Source organism: Rosa chinensis, chromosome 4, assembly GCF_002994745.2.
Source record: "Rosa chinensis cultivar Old Blush chromosome 4, RchiOBHm-V2, whole genome shotgun sequence".
NCBI classification, from domain to species: domain Eukaryota; kingdom Viridiplantae; phylum Streptophyta; class Magnoliopsida; order Rosales; family Rosaceae; genus Rosa; species Rosa chinensis.
In genome coordinates, this window is record NC_037091.1 from 10,419,379 (window position 1) to 10,441,319 (window position 21,941).

General features: G+C 46.7%; 2 protein-coding genes across 2 annotated transcripts; one reads left to right on the top strand and one right to left on the bottom strand.

The window, feature by feature from the left end:
* Window positions 1-2,158: 2,158 nt before the first annotated feature.
* Window positions 2,159-4,629, top strand: LOC112200047. The gene is made up of 3 exons (XM_024341047.2): window positions 2,159-2,315; window positions 3,334-4,105; window positions 4,259-4,629. Exons 2-3 carry the CDS (start codon window positions 3,410-3,412, stop codon window positions 4,334-4,336), a joined length of 774 nt encoding a protein of 257 aa, XP_024196815.1. The 5' UTR covers window positions 2,159-2,315; window positions 3,334-3,409; the 3' UTR covers window positions 4,337-4,629.
* An 8,229-nt stretch (window positions 4,630-12,858) lies between these two features.
* Window positions 12,859-14,937, bottom strand: LOC112198783. The gene is made up of 2 exons (XM_024339890.1): window positions 13,761-14,937; window positions 12,859-13,598 (listed from the first exon to the last, which is right to left on the bottom strand). The coding sequence occupies exons 1-2, from the start codon at window positions 14,935-14,937 to the stop codon at window positions 12,859-12,861; spliced, it is 1,917 nt and encodes a 638-aa protein (XP_024195658.1).
* Window positions 14,938-21,941: the final 7,004 nt, after the last annotated feature.

The following is a 21,941-nucleotide window of genomic DNA, read 5'->3' on the forward strand; positions in this document are numbered from 1 at the left end:
CCTCACAACCCAGCGAAGCTAAAGTCACGCTTTAGCAAAACCCGTGCGTTCTCCAAACTTCCCAGTGATTGCTCTGCTCAGCCTTCTACGTTGAGTATCAATTTGGTGACGTGAAGAGATCACATCCAAAGTCCTTATTCATAGGACAAGAAGTCCTTTCTCGGAAGGCTAGAGAAGAACTTTGTGACGAGGTTGGTGCTCTCCTCGTCCACAACGCTTGAAGAAGAAGTCAGGTCAAGGGACTCCCCCGACGATTGCACCCCACGGTGCTGGCATGCCCGCACACACGCTCAAAAGAGACAGTTTGCACGCCAACTGGTTTTGGAGCCAAACAGCAGGGATAGGGGGTCCGGCATGGAGCTCTGCCGATTAGGATGGCGGCGTGGTTCTGATGGGTTGGTCAGCGACACAGTTCTAAGGAGCGGTGCGACGGTGGGATCTAGAGGATCCGAGCGGCTTGGGATTCTGGTGGGGAGCGCGGCGAGGCCAAGTGGTGGTCGCCGTATGCTGGGTCGTGCTGGCGTGGCTGGGCGTTGTCGGCTCGGTGAGTTACGGCGGACAGTCAGGCTAGTGGTGGGAGCTGATGGCGTTGCACAGATACACGGGGAGATACAATTTTAGGCCTGCTTCCTACTGGGGCCATGTGGTTTTGGGCTTCTCCTCTTTGGGCTAGGGCTTTTACCCTTGGCCCAACTTTATGTTTTTGGTTTTGTCTAATTACAATAATTTTCTTGTATTAGGAACCTAGATCTTTTAGCACCACCTGCGTAGTACCAATGGAGGATCTCCGCTATCTCTACGTATTTGATGTCTAATGAGTAGGTCTATTTCTATGTACCATTGTGAGTATTACCACTATCTTCTTGTCTGCCTATATCCTTAAATGGCAGCGGAAGGGTATGTAACTGTCTATTCTAGCTTGGGATGAATGATATTATTGCCCCTCGGGCCGATTCAAAAAAAATAAAATATTGAGGCCTTTTTTTAAGTTGCTTGATACTTGATCTAGTGATCCCCGAATACTATCATAAAATTTACAGTTAATATATACTAAAAAGCCAAAAATAATTGCCCCCAAGTATTATTTTCTCTTAAATATAGAAACGCGTTTAATTGGTAATTTTGGAGCACATGTTTTGTAGTAATATATTTATACTTTTACCAATGAGGATTTCAAATTTTTAAAACTAGCCATTGTCCCAAAAAATAAATAAATAATAAAAAATTAAAACTTGCAGAGGGGAAAAAGGAAGGGTAGAGGATAGAAAGAGTAGCGCTCTAGGGTTTATCGAGCATAGAGAGTTTCAACGTCTCCTACGGGTTCTCTAGCCTGCCTACTGTAAATTTGGTGGACGACCCGAATCAAGTCAGATCTGTTTGGATCGAGGTTGCGCTCGACTGGTCTTGGTGTAGGTTGGGGATAGTTGTGCCTGTTTATTAGGATTTCAAGGAGGCTGTCCACTTATCTCTTATTGAGTTGGGCTGGCTTGGTCTAGGACTTGGACCTTTTTGGGCAGTTGGGTCAATCTATGGTTTTCAAGTGCCAATCTATATATTTGGATTATGGCTTCTATGTGAGATGGTAACTATCTTGCATCCCTCACTGAAAGGGACTTTCTAGTGAGAGATCCATTTTTTGCCTATTTTAAGGGATCCCTTCTTATACCTACTTTTCAATCACCTATCGACATCTCAACCGTTCAGTTTATATATATATATATATATATATATATATATATATATTGATTAGATCACCTCTGTAAATTTTTAGCTAAATTGATAATCATTAAAGCATTCATAATTGCAATTTACAATTATAAACATAAACGGTTCAGAGTAGATAGATGTGGTTTATCTATTGATTTAATCTAGTTTGATACATTAACCATCATCAATTTGGCTAAAAATTTGCAGAAGTGATCTACACATTAGAACCTAAAAACTGAACGGTCAAAATGCCGAAATGTGATATAATAAAAAGTGGGCCCCACAAGAGATTTCTTAAAATAGCCAACGAAACGGATCCTTTACCAACAAATTTATTGCCTTGAGTTACCGTAAGTCTGTAACCAGAGTCTACAAAATTGTTTTTATGAGGGACAAAATTACAAAATGCAAAGTTAGTAAAGCACTCGGTCCAAATTGCTAATACGAAAACTACTGAGATAATAGTTGGTCTGAAGAGTCGACTCGTCTCGGACACGCTTCTACAGCGGACTGTGGGTCTCATCGTCTCCCTCCCTGAGAACACACCCCTCTGTCCTCACTCACACCATTCTTTCTCCATTTCAAGTTGGGGTTTCCTCCATTACCAGGTATCATTCTCTCCCCATCAAAGTTTTACTTGATATTCATTTCATTATAAGCTAGACCCATTTGCCTATGTGCCTTTTCCATCAACACAATGAACTGTAGCTTTATTTTATTTTTCTTTGAGAAAACCCTTTACGAACTGCTTATTCTTGTATGTGATTAAGACCAAAAATCTGATAATAATATAGGCTACATTTAGTTGGGTCTCCATTTCCTTGATTAGAACTATTTCAAATTAGTACTAAATGGTAGAAAGGTACGAAATTTGCTAATGAACTAAACTTGTTTCTAAGTTTCATTTTCGAAAGATTGAATACATGGAAATATGTTCCTAAATTCAGAAAAAAATTGACTTTGTCTTGCGTAGCTGTGCCTGCAAATCGATATACAGATGGGATGTAATATGTGTCTTGCGTGTTAATTATTTGTACAAGTAAGAAATGTGTGATACTGGCGTATGCGTCTAGACATTCTCATGATCATAATGATTCTCATAATGGAAGCTTATATTTGGCATTGCCGACTTCGGCAATAGTGAATTGCCTTCAATTTGATATGCAGATTGAGACAAATATGTTCAGAGTACTATAGCATTTGATGTTTCTATGTATGCAAGTTTCTTTACAGATAGAGCATGTAGTAATGGAGGAGGTAATCTTACCAATTGGATAATTTTAGTGATCAAGAAGCTGGTAACTGGTTCCGTGGTTTTGTTTAGAAAATGCTGAAACAAATCTGCTCTTTGTTAGATTGAAGAAACACCCTTAACTTTCATTTAATTGTGATTCTTTGTTTCGTAGCATGCCCTACTATGGTTTGTTTCAAGTAGGTTAAATCATGCATATGTAAATGCACATCAGTTTAGATGATGTAGGATGGAAGAATCTTCAATGAGTTATTCTTCCAAACATTTCAATGAAATCTTTTTTACGCATCTGTTCCTATTCCCTGTATTGGTTTGACTATAATTTATTGTATTTAGGTTAATTGAGGTTTTGATTCTCATATATACTCTTATAGGTAGTCTGCATATTGATCAGACTCATTTCATCCATGGAGACCTACACCTCTCCTATCAAGTTGAAGCTCATGAATCATGATAGACCCGCTGCGTCAAAAGGTTTTGTTTGCTGAAGTGAGCAAGGATTTTGTGGATTTTCTATTCACTCTTCTGCCTTTGCCTATTGGCACAATCATTGGCTTACTCAAAGAAGAACATGGAATGGTTGGTTGCTTAGGAAAACTCTACAACAGTGTTGAAAATCTCAGTAGCACATACTTGCTAAACCCTGATCTTGACAGAGATGTACTGCTAAATCCTATGTCACCAGTTGATACTGCTGATATTTTGAACTTGTTGACCCAAGAGGAAGGTACTGATGATGAATCCAGTCACGATGAATGGAATGATGAGAATGAATCAAGCGACAAGCAATCAAGTGATGACAATGAATCAAATGCTAATAGTGACTTCTATATATGTGTGTCCTGTTTGGGCAAGAGCAATGCCAAAGAACGGGTATACTATGTCACGGATAACTCTAAATCCATTTGTCCAGGGTGCAAAGCAATAATGTCGACCCCAGCGACTTATGTTGCTCCACCGCTTACTGAGGATGAAGTATCATCCCGCGAGGGATCGTATGTGAAAGATGTTGTTACTTATATTGTAATGGATGATTTCGAAGTGAGGCCCATGTCTGCCTCTTTGATTATGGCTATGTTAAAAAAATTCAATGTTAAGGATGTCAGTAGCCTTATAGAGAAGGTGGTTCCTCTTGGCAACGAAGAGGTATGAATTTATTTCTACATTTCTCCCAAATATGAGAATTGTGTGTTCTATTTTCTAGGAGTTGAGCCAATTTAGTTTTACATAATGCTAGCTAATGTGATATCTCGATCTTATATATTTGGAGTGATCATTTTTGGTTCGCTTCTTACTTAGGGTCTGAAGTTGCTTAAGGCGTCCCTGCAGTCAGAGTCAGCTCTCAGCACTGCCTTCCTTGTAGGGAAAGAAGCATGAGCATTTCAACAACCGTGCTCCTGAATTGACATTCTGAATCAAAATGGTCATTATCAGATCTTAGCTTGGTTTTGCACTTTTGCTTGTAGTGGGATTAACTTTGCTTTGCACTTCTTAAGTATGGTATTTTTGAAAGTGTGTCTGCGTAGATGAAACATAACTGGAAGTTAATTGGGGATTTTTCAGATTTTTATGCTTTGCTTGGAGGAGATGCCTGGCGATCGATCTTTTTTTAATTTAATTCACTTTGTTTACAATTTTACCACCAAAAGTCAGCTTATTATTCAATACTATATTCATGTTCTCCAGAACCAAATTAATGGCCTCTTGATCTGTCCCTTTTGAAGAATACACTTTCGGAAAGTAGTCCAGAAGGGTACTCTAAACTCTCTCGGGTTGAATATGATGAACCCTTTCAGTATCAGTTGGACCAGAGATTCCATTTCTAGCTCGTGGCTTAGATGCTCTCTTACGGAAAAATAGAAGTATTCCAATAACCATCGTTTAGCCATAAAACTCTCGACCGCTGGCTCCTGTAAGTACTATACTAGGCCATCAAGCTCTCCACGGGCCAAGTTGATTTACGTCAACCGGTGTTGAAAAACACCCTCGTGCCATTCAGTTATATGTTGCCTGTAGATTTAATTTTCAAAACACCCTTCTGCGTAGGATTACCAGTTTACCACCATATAAAGGTAGAGACCTACCTTGTTGAATAACGAAGCCAACATTACTTCAAATCGAAATGGTTTGGTTCCCTTTGCAAAACACAAAAAGAACATTATTACCACAATCACCAAAATAGTATTATGATCGGTAGTGTGTGGAAAAAGATCTTTCCAAGAAGTGGAGCATAAGCTCGTATCCAAACGCTAGCTCCTTGGTATATTTGTTTAACCAGGTGAAACAACTCCCAACAAATCCCATATCAATGAGATCCCAATCCGCCGCCGACCAAAAACGAACCACTATTTTCTAGGAGTTGAGCCAATTTAGTTTTACATAATGCTAGCTAATGCGATATCTAGATCTTATATATTTGGAGTGATCCTTCAAAAAGAAGGATAGAAAAGCTAATTCAATCCCAAAATCAGCAAAAAGATTAAACAAGGAAGAGAAGCTTGACTACTATCAACTGACTAAGCATTGACTAGGTATGAACTTCGTCCTCTGCTTTGGCATAGCCATTGATTTCCGTGATTCTCCACACATCCGGTGCATTTGGTTGACCAATCTCCCCATCAATATAATTTGTTAGAGTAATAACGAGGTCGAAAAGGAACATCTTGATGGGGCCAAACCCCGGCACTCACTACTCCATTGAGCACATACAAAACCAGCAAAACCCATAGCTATACAGAGGTTCCGGTGTAGCGGGAGAGGCCAGAGTTTCTGACGAATGGGGGCTGCAACTGAACAATTAAAAATCAACAACAGTGCTTCAAACCTTTATCCCGCCTCAACTACAAGGATGCAAGAAATGCGCAGATGCACTGTAAGACTGTCACCGCTACGCCAACGTGAACGACATGCAACTAATGCGCAAAAGTTATAAATACACGTTATACATTGAAATTCAGATATCCTGAAGTCCCACCGCCAACCGGTGGCTTGAGACAGCTGCCTCATGTGGCACCCCTCACGTCGGCTCTGAGTCACTTCTGCCACCAAGAAGGTGGCGCCAGGATTTTTTCTTTTACCAAGGAAAATATATCCCAAAAGAGAAAAAGTGGGTTTCCCGATGTTCATTGGCCACATTATGTATTATGTATTTAACGATTTTTATTGTCAAAGTAAATTTTATTTTATTGTAAAATTTTGGGAAGAGACTTTCTGTTCTTTAGAGTTCTAGTTTGAGACTTTCAAAATTAATTCAAGCATATAGTCCAAGACTTTCTTTTAGTTTGGAATGAGGTTGTGCAGCGCACGTTTGTACTGTTAAGAGTATGAGTTTTTTTTACTTCAACAGTGTCAGAACTCTTCGATGATTTTTGAAATGATACCTGAACTTTCAAAATGATCAAAGCGATACCTGAACTCTAATTTTCTTGTCAACGGAATACCTACGTCAGATTTTCGTCACGGAACCGTTATCCGGAGGCACGTGAGGCGCACGTGATCAAAAAAGTTGTTAGGTGTTTTCTGTTTTGAATTAGCTTTGAATAAGTAAAAGTCCTAGTCTACTAGGAGGTTGTTTTGTTTACCAAGTCTTTAGGGAAATCCCATGAACTTAGGAGTTGTTAGTCATGGGTAGTTGTTCCAGATTTTTTTGCTTAGTTTGTTTTGTACGCTCTATTTATACAGAGCCTCTTTCAATCAATGATAATGCAATTCAGTTCCAATAATCCTTCTCTATTTCATATCATTCTCTTATTCTAACAATCTGGTATCAGAGCCCCCATTGGGCCTGAGGTGAAAAGCAGCAGCTTTGTGTGTCTTGCAGCAGCAAGGGTTATGGCAACATAGCACAATTACATGCAGCCTTCAATACCACGCTTTGATGGTCACTATGACCATTGGAGCATGCTAATGGAGAACTTCCTGAGGTCGAAGGAGTATTGGAGCCTCATTGAGACAGGCTTTACTGAGCCTGCCACTGGAAAGGGGATGATGGCTGCACAGAGAAGGACATTGGATGAGTTGAGGCTGAAAGATCTCAAGGTAAAGAATTACCACTTTCAGGCAATTGACCGCGCAATTTTGGAGACCATTCTCCAAAAGGACATAGCGAAGCAGATATGGGACTCGCTGAAAAATAAGTATGAAGGCAATGCAAGAGTGAAACGCTTTCAGCCCTGTTTGACGCGGAAACCAGTTGGCTTGCAAACTGTCTCTTTTGAGCGTGTGTGCGCAGGCGTGCCAGCACTGTGGGGTGCAGTCGTCGGGGTAGTCCCTTGACCTGACTTCTTCTTCAAGCGTTGTGGACGAGGAGAGCACCAACCTCGTCACAGGGTTCTTCTCTAGCCTTCCGAGAAAAGACTTCTTGCCTTACGGATAAGGACTTTGGGTGTGATCTATTCGCTTCACCGAATCGATACTTAGTATTGTAGACTAAGCAGAGCAATCACTGGGAAGTTTGGAGAAAGCACGGGGTTTGTTAAAGCGTATCTTTAGCTTCGCTGGGTTGCGAGGGCGTTACCCTTGCTTCGCTAGTAGTATCGTTGGCAGTAGTACTAGCAGTCGTCTCGCAAGGAGACTAGGACTGGAAGCACGGTCGCCGGGTTGATCTGGTGATGCTGACAGTCGGCTCGCGAGGAGACTAGGACTGGCGAGCGGTCACCGAGTTTCAACGAGGTTGAAGGTTTGCTCCGGGGAGGCTTTGTAATCGCTGGGATTAGTTGATTCGAGAGAGGTCCTTCTTCTGTCCTTGAACCGTAGTATTTATACCTAGGGCTTTGACTGTTCCTTGCTATAGAAGGCTTATTGATTGAAGTTTCCTATTCAATCTCTGCTACTTGATTCCAATAAGGCTTCATTTTCCCTATGGATTACGGAATGGGCGAAGCTGTAACCCAAACCCAAGCAGGCTTATTTTTTGACAGCAGGTATCGGCCCGCTATGCTAAATCCATTAAAGGATCTTGCCAAAAATACTTTTGGGCTCAAACATTGCCCCCTAGGCCCCGAAAGCAGGCCCACGAAGATGTAACTGATTGAAGGGGACTAAAACGATGCGTCGGACACTTGAACCGATGTCATTAATGAAGGTCGCGTCCCTTCGTTTACAAAACACCTTTCTGTCGTATCGTTTCCCTCACAAATTCCTTATTTAAACCCACGACCGCCAGACCTGTCACATCAGAAACCCTTCCAGTCTCTTAAACCCAGAAAAATCCATTTCTTCCGATATCTCCTTCGCAGACACCCAGAAATGGCTCCCCCGAAGAAAATAATCATCGATCAAGAAGAACAGTTAAACAAAACAGTCGCCCATACTTGGGGAACCAACATCGGTGCCCGCATTCATCTCCAAACCTCTATCCATCGACCCCTTCTCCTTCGATTCTCCGACCACCAAACCGGACTGGGCCAGCGCCACAAGATGCCATTCCAGTCGATGTTGCCGCTCTCTACGGCCTACCCGTCCGGCGGCCTATTCTGGTCCTCCGAAGGACTCCTGGAGATTTCAGCAGTTGGGGCGCTCAAAACCATCGAGCCAAAATAGGACATTGGCCGTCCTCCATCAGTTCAGCGGAGACCTCTTGGTATCGCGAGACGCGGGCGCGGGATCTGGAGCGCTGGAATGCAGCAGGTATCACACACACCATCGATCTATGTTTCCATCTTCCGCGCGGCCACCAACACTTTTGACTTTAGATTCGGTCAAATGAGTATCACCTTGCTGGATATTCTTGCCATCACTGGCTTGCCCATCGATGGCGAGCCCTATTTGCATGGTCAATTTGATTCTGTGAACTTTACTTCAACCATGGCCCAACACGGTCGCAGCGCCCACAGTGGCTCCTACCCACGATGGTTGGCGTATTACAGCCGAGAGCACAATGCGACCTGCGGAATCACTTTCCTGGAGTATTGGCTCTCCAAGTTCATATTCTGCACCTCCTCCTGCAAGCCCACTGGTACTTGGACTCTTCTGGCGACGGCCCTCTACAACGGCCGCAACGTCGGGTTCGGGCAACCGGTACTAGGAGCCCTCTACCGCATGTTATACCAAGCCACGATGCATCCGTTTGAGACTAGCATGTCTGGCCCCTTTTGGATTTTGGACTTCTGGATCCAAACTTACTTTCCATTCTTCCGTCGCGATGACATCCCGCTATTGGGTCGGTGGTTCAGCCATGAGGGAAGGTACTCATCCCCTCCTTACTCCGAGTGTTTTTCCTACCTGTATCTCCTGGATGAGATGCCATACTGCGATACAATTTTGGGTAGAAGATTCCCACCTGTACTTGAATATGGCTTCCTTCCTGGCGATCCTCGCTACAGTGACCGCGCGCGCTTAGCCTTTCGCCGCGCGATCTCCTGTTCAGATATCAGGATCGCTGCTGAAGAACTTAGTTACGAGCTCTACGCTCCGAACCATTTCGCTCGCCAATTCGGCCTCTTCCAATTGGTGCCATTCCCTCTGTACGATGCTTGGAACTATAACACTTCTTGGCGTAGATTCGGGCCCCCTACCGGGCCTGCGCCAGCACAAAGCATGCTCGCACTGGTTGATCTTCCTGACTGGGCTCAGGTCATCGACGCAGTGGACGGGACTGAGGAAGGATATGAAGCATGGTGGGCAGAGGTCTCCGTTAATTGCTGGACTCAGCGGGATGATGAACTCTTTGCGGCCATCTTTGGAGAACTGAAAAATCCCTATCCTGCCGATGTTGAAATGCTCGCTCGCTTCTCTGAGGACGCTAAACGATCCCAGCCTCTTCCGGCAACACAACCGGCGCGAGCCCCTCTCCCGGCCCAGGCTGGTATCGTAATCCGCGAACCCCCTCTGGAGGTAAGTATCTTAGCTCTATCTTATGTATCTTTCTCCATTACTTTCTTTTCACTCACCCTTCATTGGATCAGGGGAACGCGCCACGTTCTGGAAGCCGCACAATCCGCGCTTCTCCGGCCGCTGGTCAGCCTGGAAAGCAGAAAGCGGTGATCGCGGAGCCTGAAGTTGAAGATTCCTCATTTGATGATGACAATCCGCAGACCGTAAGAATCCTCTATTCTCATGATCATGCCCTCTCTACGAATTGAGTCTGACCCTTTGATTTTGGCAGGTCGCCGCTGCTTTGGCTCGCAAGCGCAGCCGGTCTGACCCTCGTACTGACCCCTGGGAAGAGGATGAACCAATCGCTGATCGACTGGTAAGAAATGGGGAACGCACGTTAGGATTTAGTCATCCTTTATTTCAATTCCTATAACTGTCTTGGCTCTCAGGTTCGTCGCCGGTCCTCTAGCCATGCTGGGGAAGGCTCTTCGGCTGCTGGTGAAGAGACATCTGCCCCGCCTGCCCAAGCACCCACGGATTCGAGTAATCTTCCACCTCCTGCCAGCAACGTGAACGACGCGCCATTGACCTCAATTCCGGTACAGGTCATAGACGACAGTTCGCCCGAATTGGAAGAAGGAATATCCCCTTCAGACGCGCCGCCTGAGGAACCGATCGCCGCACAACCCCTAACGCAAATAGCGCTTGATCCCCTTCCTGGTGAAGCAGCTCAAGAGCCTGCACCGATGGCAATCCTGCTTGAGCCCCTGGCCGCAGAGGTATACTCTTTTTTGAGCATAATGTCTTAGTCCTTAATTTATTCTTTGTGCCCTCTCATAATTCCTCCTTAACCACAGAATCCTGATCCTGTCGGGGAAACAGCTATCGCTGCAGAGGTACCTGTCGCTGATCCAGTAGACCCAATCGGTGAAGTTATGGTGATCTAGGAACCTGCCCCTCATGTTCCTGAAGTGAGAGAAGGAACGAATGTCGAACCAGAACCAGGAGCGGTCCCTGATATAGAGCCTCATGAGGCCCCCGCTGCTGCTGCTCCTCTACCTGAGCCTCCCTCCAGAATGGAAAGGCTTGTTCGCGTACTCGAAGTAGCCCCTCCTGGAGTTATAGATGAGGCGAAGGATGGGCTACATCGACTTCTGAGCCCTGATATCTTACTGCCGGGCGCGTCCGCCAGAGCTCAGGAGTACTTGATGGTTCTTCGCCGCGAGCAAACTATCACTGAGGCCGAGTTCATCGAGATATATGAGCTGTTACAAAACCTTCCTGAGCGAATCAATGAAAGAACAACCGTGACCGCACAAGCGAGGCAAGCTCAGGCCCACTATCGGGGCCTTGCACAACAAACAGAGACATCTCGCGATTTCTTGGGCGATAGAGTTATCCTCGTCAGAGACTTGCGGATTACACAGAATCATCTTAGGACTCAAATCCAGGAACTGCAAGCCCAATTGACTGCGGTGACGGCCCGGCTTGAGCATGAGGAACCTCTGCTAGAGCAACCCCTAGCGGCCTTCGAAGCGATGTCTCAAAACTTAGCTCAGGCTCGCGAAGCAGCCCGAAAAGCGGAGCGAGCTGCTGCTGACGCTAGTTTTCGTCTGGATGAACACTTACTTCGCTTGACCCATGCGGGCCGAAAACTTTAGGCCTCTTATGTTTAGGCCCTTTTTGTTTTGTATGTACAATATTATAATTAATATTTATGTTTTGGCCCACTTTGCTTGGCCCAAATATTACTTTAACTCCGGTAGTTACTGACATCGAAACTGTTGAAAAGATAACCCCAATTTGGGCGGTTTTCGCCTTGGAGACTGCCCCGCTTCCCACGCGTTTTCAAATCCTTTCATTTCCGAGATTCTGGCATTCAATTCCATTGATTCTCTCATTGATGGCGTTGAAAGTACTTCAACTGCCCACTGCGCAGTTGGGATTACTACGACTGGCACTATAAATACCTGTACTCAGGGAGAATAAGCAACCAAGCCATCATGTCTTTTCCAGAGATAACCTCGCGAGCCTTGCTGCTCTTTCTTCAGTTTCTAAAATCTTCTTCCCATGATCTCATCCTTAGCCACAAATTCATAGGCTTCATGGCTTAATCTCAAAACCTGGGTAGGCCTCATGGCCTAATCTCAGGTCCAGTGGCATGTCTTTGGTTTCTGGGAATCTGGACGAATTTGCCAGTCTCAGTTAAACCGAAGAACATGTCATGCTCCTAACGCGGCAGAACATGATTCTGAGGGGTCCCTCTTCTCAGACTGCTCTCGTGGAGTAGGAGGGAGAAGGGCGGAAGGCCACGTTGAGGCCACCTACTCTTCTTCAGCCGTCTACTTCCAGGGCCCGACTACGAGGCTTTTGTTTTTTCCCTGGAGGTAGATGTGGTTGTGAGTCGCGCTCGCTCTGGATACCAACTCCATCCCGGAGGATATTCAACTAGAAGGGTTGGGATGGATTATTTCCTTCCCTCTTCCTCCGGTACAAATGAGAGCAGCGGCGACTCAGATCGGAGGAGGATCTGGGTGAAGAGAGGAAGAGTGCCAGCGGTACGGCCCAGATCCTTCTCGCCACCACAAGATCCAGGAACTCTCAGAAGATCTGCGATCCTTATGTTTCCTTAAGCCACTTTTGGCCTTGTACTTGTAAATGTAATTGTTTCAATTTGTACTGCTTTTGGCCGCAAAGCCACTCTATGAATGAATGTTTTTGGGCACAAGTAAGAAATATTGTTCTAAAAATAAGGCCTCATGTATAGGCCATCCTGTATATCCTTAACACACATTGTCAAGGAAAAAATTACAACAAAAGTTGGCCTCAAAAGAAGGCCTGGAATTAATCAAAACAATGCCACAACCAAAGGAAGGAAGGCCTCATGTTACAAAAGTGTATAGAGTGTTGCCCCCCTAGTATTCGTAGGTGAAGCAAACATATGAGACGAAGGCCACGAAATAAGGCCTGAATGTAAAGATGATGCGAACCGAGGAAAACTATGATTGCCCCCCAGGCTGGGACGAAGGTGGATCGGGTGGATCATCGAACTCCCAAACACTAGGGTAATATTTCTTCAGGAATCACCCATTGATGGGATTGCGATGGATTTCGCCATCCAGATCCTTGAGATGAAAAGTCCCACGCTCCAAAATGCAGTGAATAACAAAGGGTCCTTCCCAGCGAGGAGTCCACTTACTGCGACCGGTCAATTTCTCGCCAAAAGGCAAAACAACTTTCCAAACAAGGTCTCCTTCTTTATAACTGCGGCCAGGTGTCCGCTTATCATAGGCGCGGGCGATGCGCTGTTTTTCCATTACTAAATTATCCAGGGCCGCCAAGCGCTGCTCGCCTAAGTCTTCGTGTTCTTGCCACATTGCCTGGACATAATCTTCACCGATCAGGTGGTGCTGATCGTGCACACGTAAGGAATGAACGTTGATTTCCAAGGGTAAAACTGCATCATGACCAAACATTAGTGCATAGGGTGTGGTAGCAGTGGGATTCCTCTTGGAGGTGCGATAAGCCAAGAGTGTCTCATACAAAGTGTCGTGCCACTGTCGAGGGTTTTCGATCAGCATCTTCTTTAACAGGGTAATAATAATCTTGTTGCTGGCTTTTGCTTGACCGTTGGACTGGGCATAATATGGAGTGCTGTGGATAAACTGGATACCGAAATCGTTGACAAGTTGCTCGACAGGACCTCCCATGAAAGCTGCCCCCCGGTCTGAAACGAGCACCTCGGGGATACCAAACCTACAGATAATGTTACGAAAGATGAACTGGCGAATGGTGGCACCAGAAGCCTCCTTCAACGGTTTAGCTTCAACCCACTTGGTAAAGAAGTCAGTAGCCACAATGATGAACTTGTGTTGGAGGGAAGAATGTGGGTGAATCATCCCGATCAAGTCCAATGCCCAGCCTCGCGCAGGCCACGGCTTAATGATAGGTTGCATGGGAATGTTAGGAACATGTTGGACCGGACCGTGTGCCTGACAGTCCTGACATCCTTTAGCAAAAGCGATACAGTCCTTCAAGATGCTAGGCCAATAATACCCATGTCTTCTGATAAGCCACCTCATCTTAGGTCCCGCTTGATGCGCGCCGCAAACCCCTGTATGTGCTTCGCGCATTAGTCGTTTTGCTTCGTCGTCATACACGCAGCGAAAATCTATGCCATCCTCCCCGCGCCGACGCATCTCATCGTCCCTGAGGAAGTAATTTAAGGCAAGAAAACGAGTCCTCTTGTCAGCTGTTTCGTCTGGCTGCTTGAGGTATTGGATCAATGGAATGCGCCAATCAACGTCAATAGGCTCGAGGGCAGCGACGACTGGATCATCAGGAGGGTCAAGCAGTACGAGCCATGAAGGAAGTGTGCGGTGCTCAACTTTCAGAATGCGTTCGCGAACTCCATATTTCAATGTAACGCCTGTAGCCAACTGAGCGAGCTCATTGGCCGCGAAGTTGCGCTCGCGAGGGATGTACTCAAAACCAACTTCGTCAAACTGATCCAGTAACTCAACGGCGCGGTTCAGATAGGGGACGAGTAAGCAGCTCGCAGATCTGTATTTTTCTTGAAGCTGATTTATCACAAGTAAAGAATCGCCGCGGACCTGAACATCTCTGACCCCTAGTTCCAGTAAGACTTCTAGGCCAATAATAAGGGCCTCGTACTCAGCTTGGTTGTTTGTACACTTAAACTCCAGTTGGAAAGAATAAGAGAAACGATCGCTCGCTTGGTTTTCCAGAACAGTCCCTGCCCCTGCTAATGTTTCAGTTCTTGAACCATCAAAAAACAATACCCATGGCTGTAAGGAGATTGTGGCTTGATACCATATGGCGTACTCTGGAATGAGCGCCAAATCTGGTCGGGTGATAGTTATCGGTGCTATCTCTAACTCTCTCACCGTCGGGATATCCAAAGTAGGGTGATGTGCCAGAAAGTCTGCGATGGCCTGTCCTTTTACTGCTTTCTGAGGAACGTATTGTAGGGAGAACTCGGACAAGGCCAATACCCATTTGCCAATGCGGCCTCTGAGGATAGGTCGCGATAGCATGTACTTGACCAAGTCGGTCTGAACGATGATGCAAGTAGTGAAAGATAACATATAGTGTCGCAACTTGCATGCGGAGAAGTACAATGTAAGGCACAGCTTTTCCATTGGAGTATATCTGGTTTCGCAGTCTGTAAGTGTTCTGCTGAGGTAGAAAATAGCATGCTTGACGCCCTCTTCATCATCCTAGGCTAGCAGGCTGCCAATGGAAGCTTCAGCGGCTGATATATATAACTTCAATGGAAATCCAGCCCTCGGAGGAACAAGCACAAGTGGACTCGCGAGGTAGGTCTTGATTCTGTCGAAAGCCTCTTGATGTTTAGGCTCCCACACGAACTCAGCCTGACCCTGTAGTTTCAGCAACGGGGAGAAGGGCTGGATTTTACCTGCAGAGTTAGAGATGAAACGTCTCAGAAAGTTGATCTTACCCAGCAAGCACTGCAACTCCTTCTTTGTTCGTGGGGCGGTGGCATTGATGACCGCGCTTGCTTTGTCTTCAGGGACTTCGATGCCCCTCTGATGGACAATGAATCCTAGAAAATCTCCTGCTTGAACTCCAAAAATGCATTTGGCTGGATTCATCCTGAGCTTGTGTTGGCGCATGCGCTCAAATACCTTTTTGAGATCGGTGATGTGGTCACCCTTCTTCTGAGACTTCACCACTACGTCATCGATGTAGACCTCTAAAATTTTCCCCAGTATGTCATGGAAGATCAGGTTCATGGCTCGCTGATACGTTGCCCCGGCATTTTTCAGTCCAAAAGGCATAACCACATATTCAAAAACGCCCGCGAAGCCGGGACAACGGAATGCGGTTTTATGTCTGTCTTCTTCTGCGACTGGAATCTGGTGATACCCTGCGGTGCCGTCCATGAAAGATAATAATTCATGTCCTGCTACAGCGTCTACTAACATATCCGCGACCGGCATGAGGTAGACGTCTTTAGGTGTAGCAACATTAAGGTCTCTGTAGTCAACGCAGACCCTCATCTTGCCATTCTTCTTGTGAACTGGCACGATATTAGATAGCCACTGATTGTACTTGGCTACCCTGATAATGCCTGATTTATGCATTTTTTCGACTTCCTCTTTGACGAGGACTTGGGTTTCGGAATTCATTCGTCGCGGCTCTTGTTTCACAGGCCTCTTGTCAGGGAGTGTTGGTAGTTGATGGTAAACTAAGTCCGGTGACAGGCCTGGCATATCCTCATACTTCTCCGCGAAGCAGTCTTTGAATTCATGTAATAACGCAATGAGCCTCCGTTTCTCGCTAAGCTCTAAGTAAGCGCTGATGGCCACTTCCATAGGCTCATCTGCTGTTCCGAGATTGACTTTCTCGGTAGGATCTCTAACTTTAGGAGGTGTATCATCCAGCGCTGCTGGAGCGAGCTGAATATCTACCTCAGCCTCTTGTTCCTGGTCAGAGAGCTCTTCATGGACGACCTCTAAGGTCGCGACCCGATCGTAGGCCTCTTTTTCCACTAAGTACGATGATAGTCTTTCGTACAGCGAGTGGAAGGCCTCTATCCCTCCTTCTGGAAGGTCGTAATCCATTAATCATTTAAGGGTTTGGGCACAGCGTGGCCAGGCCTTTCCAAGCCTTCTTTTGCGAGCGTTAGCCCCCACTGTGCCAATTCAGAGGCGGTCACCCCTGTGGGGCGGCCTTTGTCATCGATACCACCGACCTGTAATGGAGTGATAGGCTCCAAATAGTACCTGGCATCTACATAGTTCGCGGAAACGGGAAATGGACGAGGGTCCGCTTTAATCACCTCCGCTTTATCTGTCTTGCGGTTCCACATAACGAGCTCCTGATGAAGAGTAGACGGAACACAATAGCTCCTATGGATCCAGTCTCGGCCCAGAATAGCACTGTAGGCCGTATAACAATCTGTCATAAAGAAAGCATAAACTCCCTCAGCTGGGCCAACCTTGATGCGCAAGAAAAGAAGTCCCAAGGTCTTTGTCACAGTCCCCGCGAAGTTCTTGAGCGTAAGGGATGTGGACTGGATCTTCTTCCTCTTGATTCCGAGCAAGTGCATGGTTCTGGTAGTGACCACATTAACGGCAGCGCCGGTATCTACCATAATCTTGCTAACCTTGATGCCACCAATGTCTGCAGTTATATATAGAGGTCTCATGTGCTGGACCATCGCAGGTGTTGGCTTGGTGAAGCTCATGAAGAATTCTTTGCTATGAGCATCCTCCATCTCAAGCAAAGCCGCTTCTTCCACAGGTGTCTTGACCGCTGATGTGATCTGCAAGGGTTGCACACTGTTTTCCCCAATTTCGACGCATTCCTGAGCGGCGACCGGCAGTGCATACCGCACGGGAAGCACGTAAACCATATTGCAAGACGTATCAGCCACGTCGGTCTCCTCCTTATTGTCATCTAGAGTAAGATTGGGCTCTTTGGAAGGGGTGTCAGTGTTGAACTGCTTAGCCAACTGATCCACCAACGACTCCTCTGTAAGGCCTTTGACCTCGCACTGCTCGCGTTCATGTACCACAGGTGTCTGTTTGGGCGAGCCTGGCTTCGGTTCCCCTTCTGCGCTGACCTTAGGGGAGGCGACCACTACACTCTGGACCCTTTTTGGCCTCCACTGTAAGGTTTCGGTAGTCTGTTCCTTGCCCCCCAGTCTCTTGAAAACCGAAGGTTTAGCTTCTGGTTCTTCGCGAAATAACCTACGCCTAACGTGAGGTCGCCTTGCCAGCGAAGTTTCAGTTTGAGTTGGCGGAGGGATCCTTTCTTCAGTGATCCTGCAAAAAACACTGGGCTTATCTGCCCCTGTTGCTTGTTTCTGGAGGCTGCGGGGAGCCACTAATGGCTTGGCAGCGAGTGCCTCCATTTCCTTCTGATACTACTCCGGCGATTTGACTAATTGCGAAGGCTTGATCAGGCCCTGATCCAGAGCCTCTAGAGCGCGCTTGGCTTCCCCGAACCTGCGTTGCAGTTTCCTTTTCCTGGAAGAGCTTATTTCCACTGCCTTCCCTTTTTCCCTAGTGTACCACTTTCCTTCTTTGACGGTGGTAGCTGGAGCAGGTGGGACGTAGGGCTTGGTTAGAACGTCCTTTCGTTCGTTCGTGGCCTTCTCCGCTTGTTTCTGATCGACCGCGGCTGCTTTCAGTTTCTTAAACAAGTTGGAGTCCTTAGGGGTTGGTGGCGACTCCACCCTTTCCTTTTCTCTTGGGCTAGAAGGCTGATAGTTCCGGGATGGTGAAGCCCACTAAATCGGCGGGAGAGAGCCAAAGCGAAACGTCTGCTCGACCTCTTCATATGACACTTGGACGCCACACTCTTCTTTGCATCGCGAGCATAGGATCACTGGTGAGGCTTTCCCGACTAATTTAGTTGTCTGTTGTGCAGGGACCTCATCCTCAATAGACTTTCCTTCTCGCCCCTTGGTATTTAAATCCAAGGTTGTTTTCCTCTGTTTCTGCCTGGACCAGTTCACATCGACCATATTGATCCCGGTGTCAGGAAAAGGGTTCAAGTCTACGAGCGCTGTCGCCTGTACTGGAGCCTCCACCTGCAAACTGCCATTATTGAGCCTTACCTGGATATGGTCTTTGAGTTTCACACAGTTTGCAGTATTGTGGTTCCACAAGTTGTGGAATTTGCAGTACTTCTTCCCTTTCAGCTGGTCCGGTCTAGGAAAAGGCCCAAAATCGGTCTTCACCATCTTCGCGACGATCATCTCATCTAAAATCTCATGTGCCTTATTGGCATCGTAAGTATATGTCGCGAACTCAGGTTTGGTGAAGGCCATGGTTTTGAGTTTGACAGGTTCTTTGGATATTTTCAGCTGCTTCAGGACTGGATTCTTCCTCCCGGTCAGCTCATAAGCAGTGACATCATTCTCCTCTTCCTCATCGTCATCTTGAAACACTTCCTCAGTGTGGTGATGGTAGTAAGGGTCATAGGTAGCTGGCTGGTAGCTCAGGGCCGCTACAGTGCGATGCTTCCCTGGCACATACGTCCCTTTGGACGCATTCTTCCTGGCGTCTGTTTCTCTGAGGAGATGTTCAAAGCTGCCTACCTCTGTGATGATCTCTCCCATTGACCAGATCATGCTGCCATGTTGCTTTTTTCTTTGGCGAGGTTCCAAGCCCTTGACCGCCAGCTTGACTAACTCCTTCTCGGGCAGGATGACATTCAGCTTGGCTTTCTGAATTTGGAAGCGCTGAAGATAGGCCACAGCAGACTCTGTAGGCTGTTGGGCCATCTGAGTTAGAGAAGCCAAGTCAACCTCAGGCTCAATGGCTCCAAAGGTTTCTCAGAACAGCTTTTCCATCGAGGGCCAATCTGCGACGGTCCCTGGCCGAAGTTTGGAAAACCACCTAAAGGCAGCTCTTGAGAGAGAAGTGCCAAAGATCCTGCATTTGAGGATGTCATCGTTCTGGTACTGGCCGCATTGTACCCTAAACCTGGCTAGATGTGTTGCCGCGTTCTCTGTATCTTCTCCTGAAAAGGTAGAAAATATGATATTTTTATAACCCCTGGGAAAGGGCGCGAGCATCACATGCGGAGGGAAAGGTCCCTCGTAGACCCCATCCACCTGGGTCCTAGGATTAGCCAGCCTGATCATCTCCTCTACCTCGTCGCGTCTCACATACTCCTGACCCGGAGGTGGAGGAGGAGGTGTTGCCACAGTATGGCGGGCAGCCTGTAAGGGTAGTGCCTGGTTCAAAGCCCCTACTCTTTCTCCTACATGTACCACGTGGGTTGTAGCTGGTGGCTGAAGAGTTACTGCTGGGATGGGCATTTCTTTTGCCAAGGCTGTTATCTTAACCGGGTTACCCGTCTGGTCAATACCATAATAGCTTCCTAGTAGCTCTTGATACACATTTTCTGCCCCGTCGCTATCATATTGGATAAAAGTGGTAGAACCAGATGCGGTTCCAATAACCCTCGACGTTGGATGCTTCTGTATGGTGGTCTGTCCGTCTGCCGAGGTGACCTTTTCTTTGCTGCCACTGATAACCAGAGCTTGCTCTTTGCCTTTCTGTGGCGTAGCGCCAACGGTTGCGGCCAGTGTAGCGGTGCTGCTGCTAGCTTTCTCTCGCTGATTAGGCGGTACGTACTTGCTAGAGCCAGATGGCTGGCCAAGAGAACCGAGGAGAGCATTAGGGTCCCCTAAAGCCTTGTTCAGCACTTCTCTTGCTTGGTTCAGCTCGGCTCTCTACATGGCCACCTCTGTTGCGAGGCTAACGCCGTCCTTGCGAAGACCTGCCATATCTGATGCAGTCTGCTGAGTTTGGTTCGCGATGGCCGCCAGGATCTCTTTTTGGTGCTGACTATGCTCACTAGCGACACCCGTGACATGAGCCCTTACTGCACTTTCTGATTGTGCGATCTGTTGTTGGGTATCTGCTGCATGTTGGGTGATGCTTTGGTCTAACTCGCGCATGCGCTGGTCAGTCTTCGCTTGTTCCCTTTCAAAATCAGCGAGTATCTTCTTGCGGTGATTTTCAATGTTCTCCATGATGATCGCGAACCTCACCACCGAGGACGCTCCTTCTGGAATAGGCTTCGCGACAAAAGCCTCTCTTCCTCCACTTTCCACTTTATTAGGAACAGCGGTAGCGACAACATTGACGGCAGCACCGGCTTGTTGAGTAGTAACATTCTGTCCCTCAGTAGTGGCCGGGTGATTCTCTTCCCGTTCAGTAGACATGTCGGATGATTGAGCAGGATGAGAGAATCGTTGACTTACTTGTTCTTCAGAAAGACCACCACAGTTCGCGCGAGAGTGCAGTCTGCAACTGGAGGTCTTGTGTCTTGAGCAGTTAGCGTAAACCTTTTGGTAAGGGTTTTCAGTCAACTTCCCAATGGCTGCGTTCACGAAGAGACACTATTACAGGTCCCACTGGGCGTGCCAAAATGTTTGACGCAGAAACCAGTTGGCTTGCAAACTGTCTCTTTTGAGCGTGTGTACGCAGGCGTGCCAGCACCGTGGGGTGCAGTCGTCGGGGTAGTCCCTTGACCTGACTTCTTCTTCAAGCGCTGTGGACGAGGAAAGCACCAACCTCGTCACAGGGTTCTTCTCTAGCCTTCCGAGAAAGGACTTCTTGCCTTACGGATAAGGACTTTGGGTGTGATCTCTTCGCGTCACCGAATCGATACTTAGTATTGTAGACTAAGCAGAGCAATCACTGGGAAGTTTGGAGAAAGCACGGGGTTTCTAAAGCGTATCTTTAGCTTCGCTGGGTTGCGAGGGCGTTACCCTTGCTTCGCTGGTAGTATCGTTGGCAGTAGTACTAGCAGTCGGCTCGCGAGGAGACTAGGACTGGAAGCACGGTCGCCGGGTTGATCTGGTGATACTGACAGTCGGCTCGCGAGGAGACTAGGACTGGCGGGCGGTCACCGAGTTTCAACGAGGTTGAAGGTTTGCTCCGGGGAGGCTTTGTAATCGCTGGGATTAGTTGATTCGAGAGAGGTCCTTCTTCTATCCTTGAACCGTAGTATTTATACCTAGGGCTTTGACTGTTCCTTGCTATAGAAGGATTATTGATTGAAGTTTCCTATTCAATCTCTGCTACTTGATTCCAATAAGGCTTCGTTTTCCCTATGGATTACAGAATGAGCGAAGCTGTAACCCAAACCCAAGCAGGCTTATTTTTTGGCCGCAGGTATCGGCCCGCTATGCTAAATCCATTAAAGGATCTTACCAAAAATACTTTTGGGCTCAAACAAGCCCCAAGCACTGCGTCGAGAGTTTGAGACCCTTGAGATGAAGGTTGGTAAGTCTGTTTCAGATTATTTCTCAAGAGTTATGTCAGTGGCAAATAGGATGCGAACCCATGGAGAATAGATGCAAGATGTTACTATAGTGGAGAAGATACTTCACTCCTTGACTGACAAGTTCAACTACATAGTCTGCTCCATTGAAGAATCCAAAGACATTGATCAGTTATCAGTGGATGAGCTGCAGAATTCGTTGCTCGTATATGAGCAAAAACTCAATCAAAATAATGGAGAGGAGCAAGGAAGCTTGAAAGTAGCAACAAATGGTGGTTTTCCAACAAGAGGAAGAGGTCGTGGGACTTGGAGAGGTAGAGGCAGAGGCTTTCGAGATGGCAGTGGCAGTAGGACCCGACATGATCTTCAA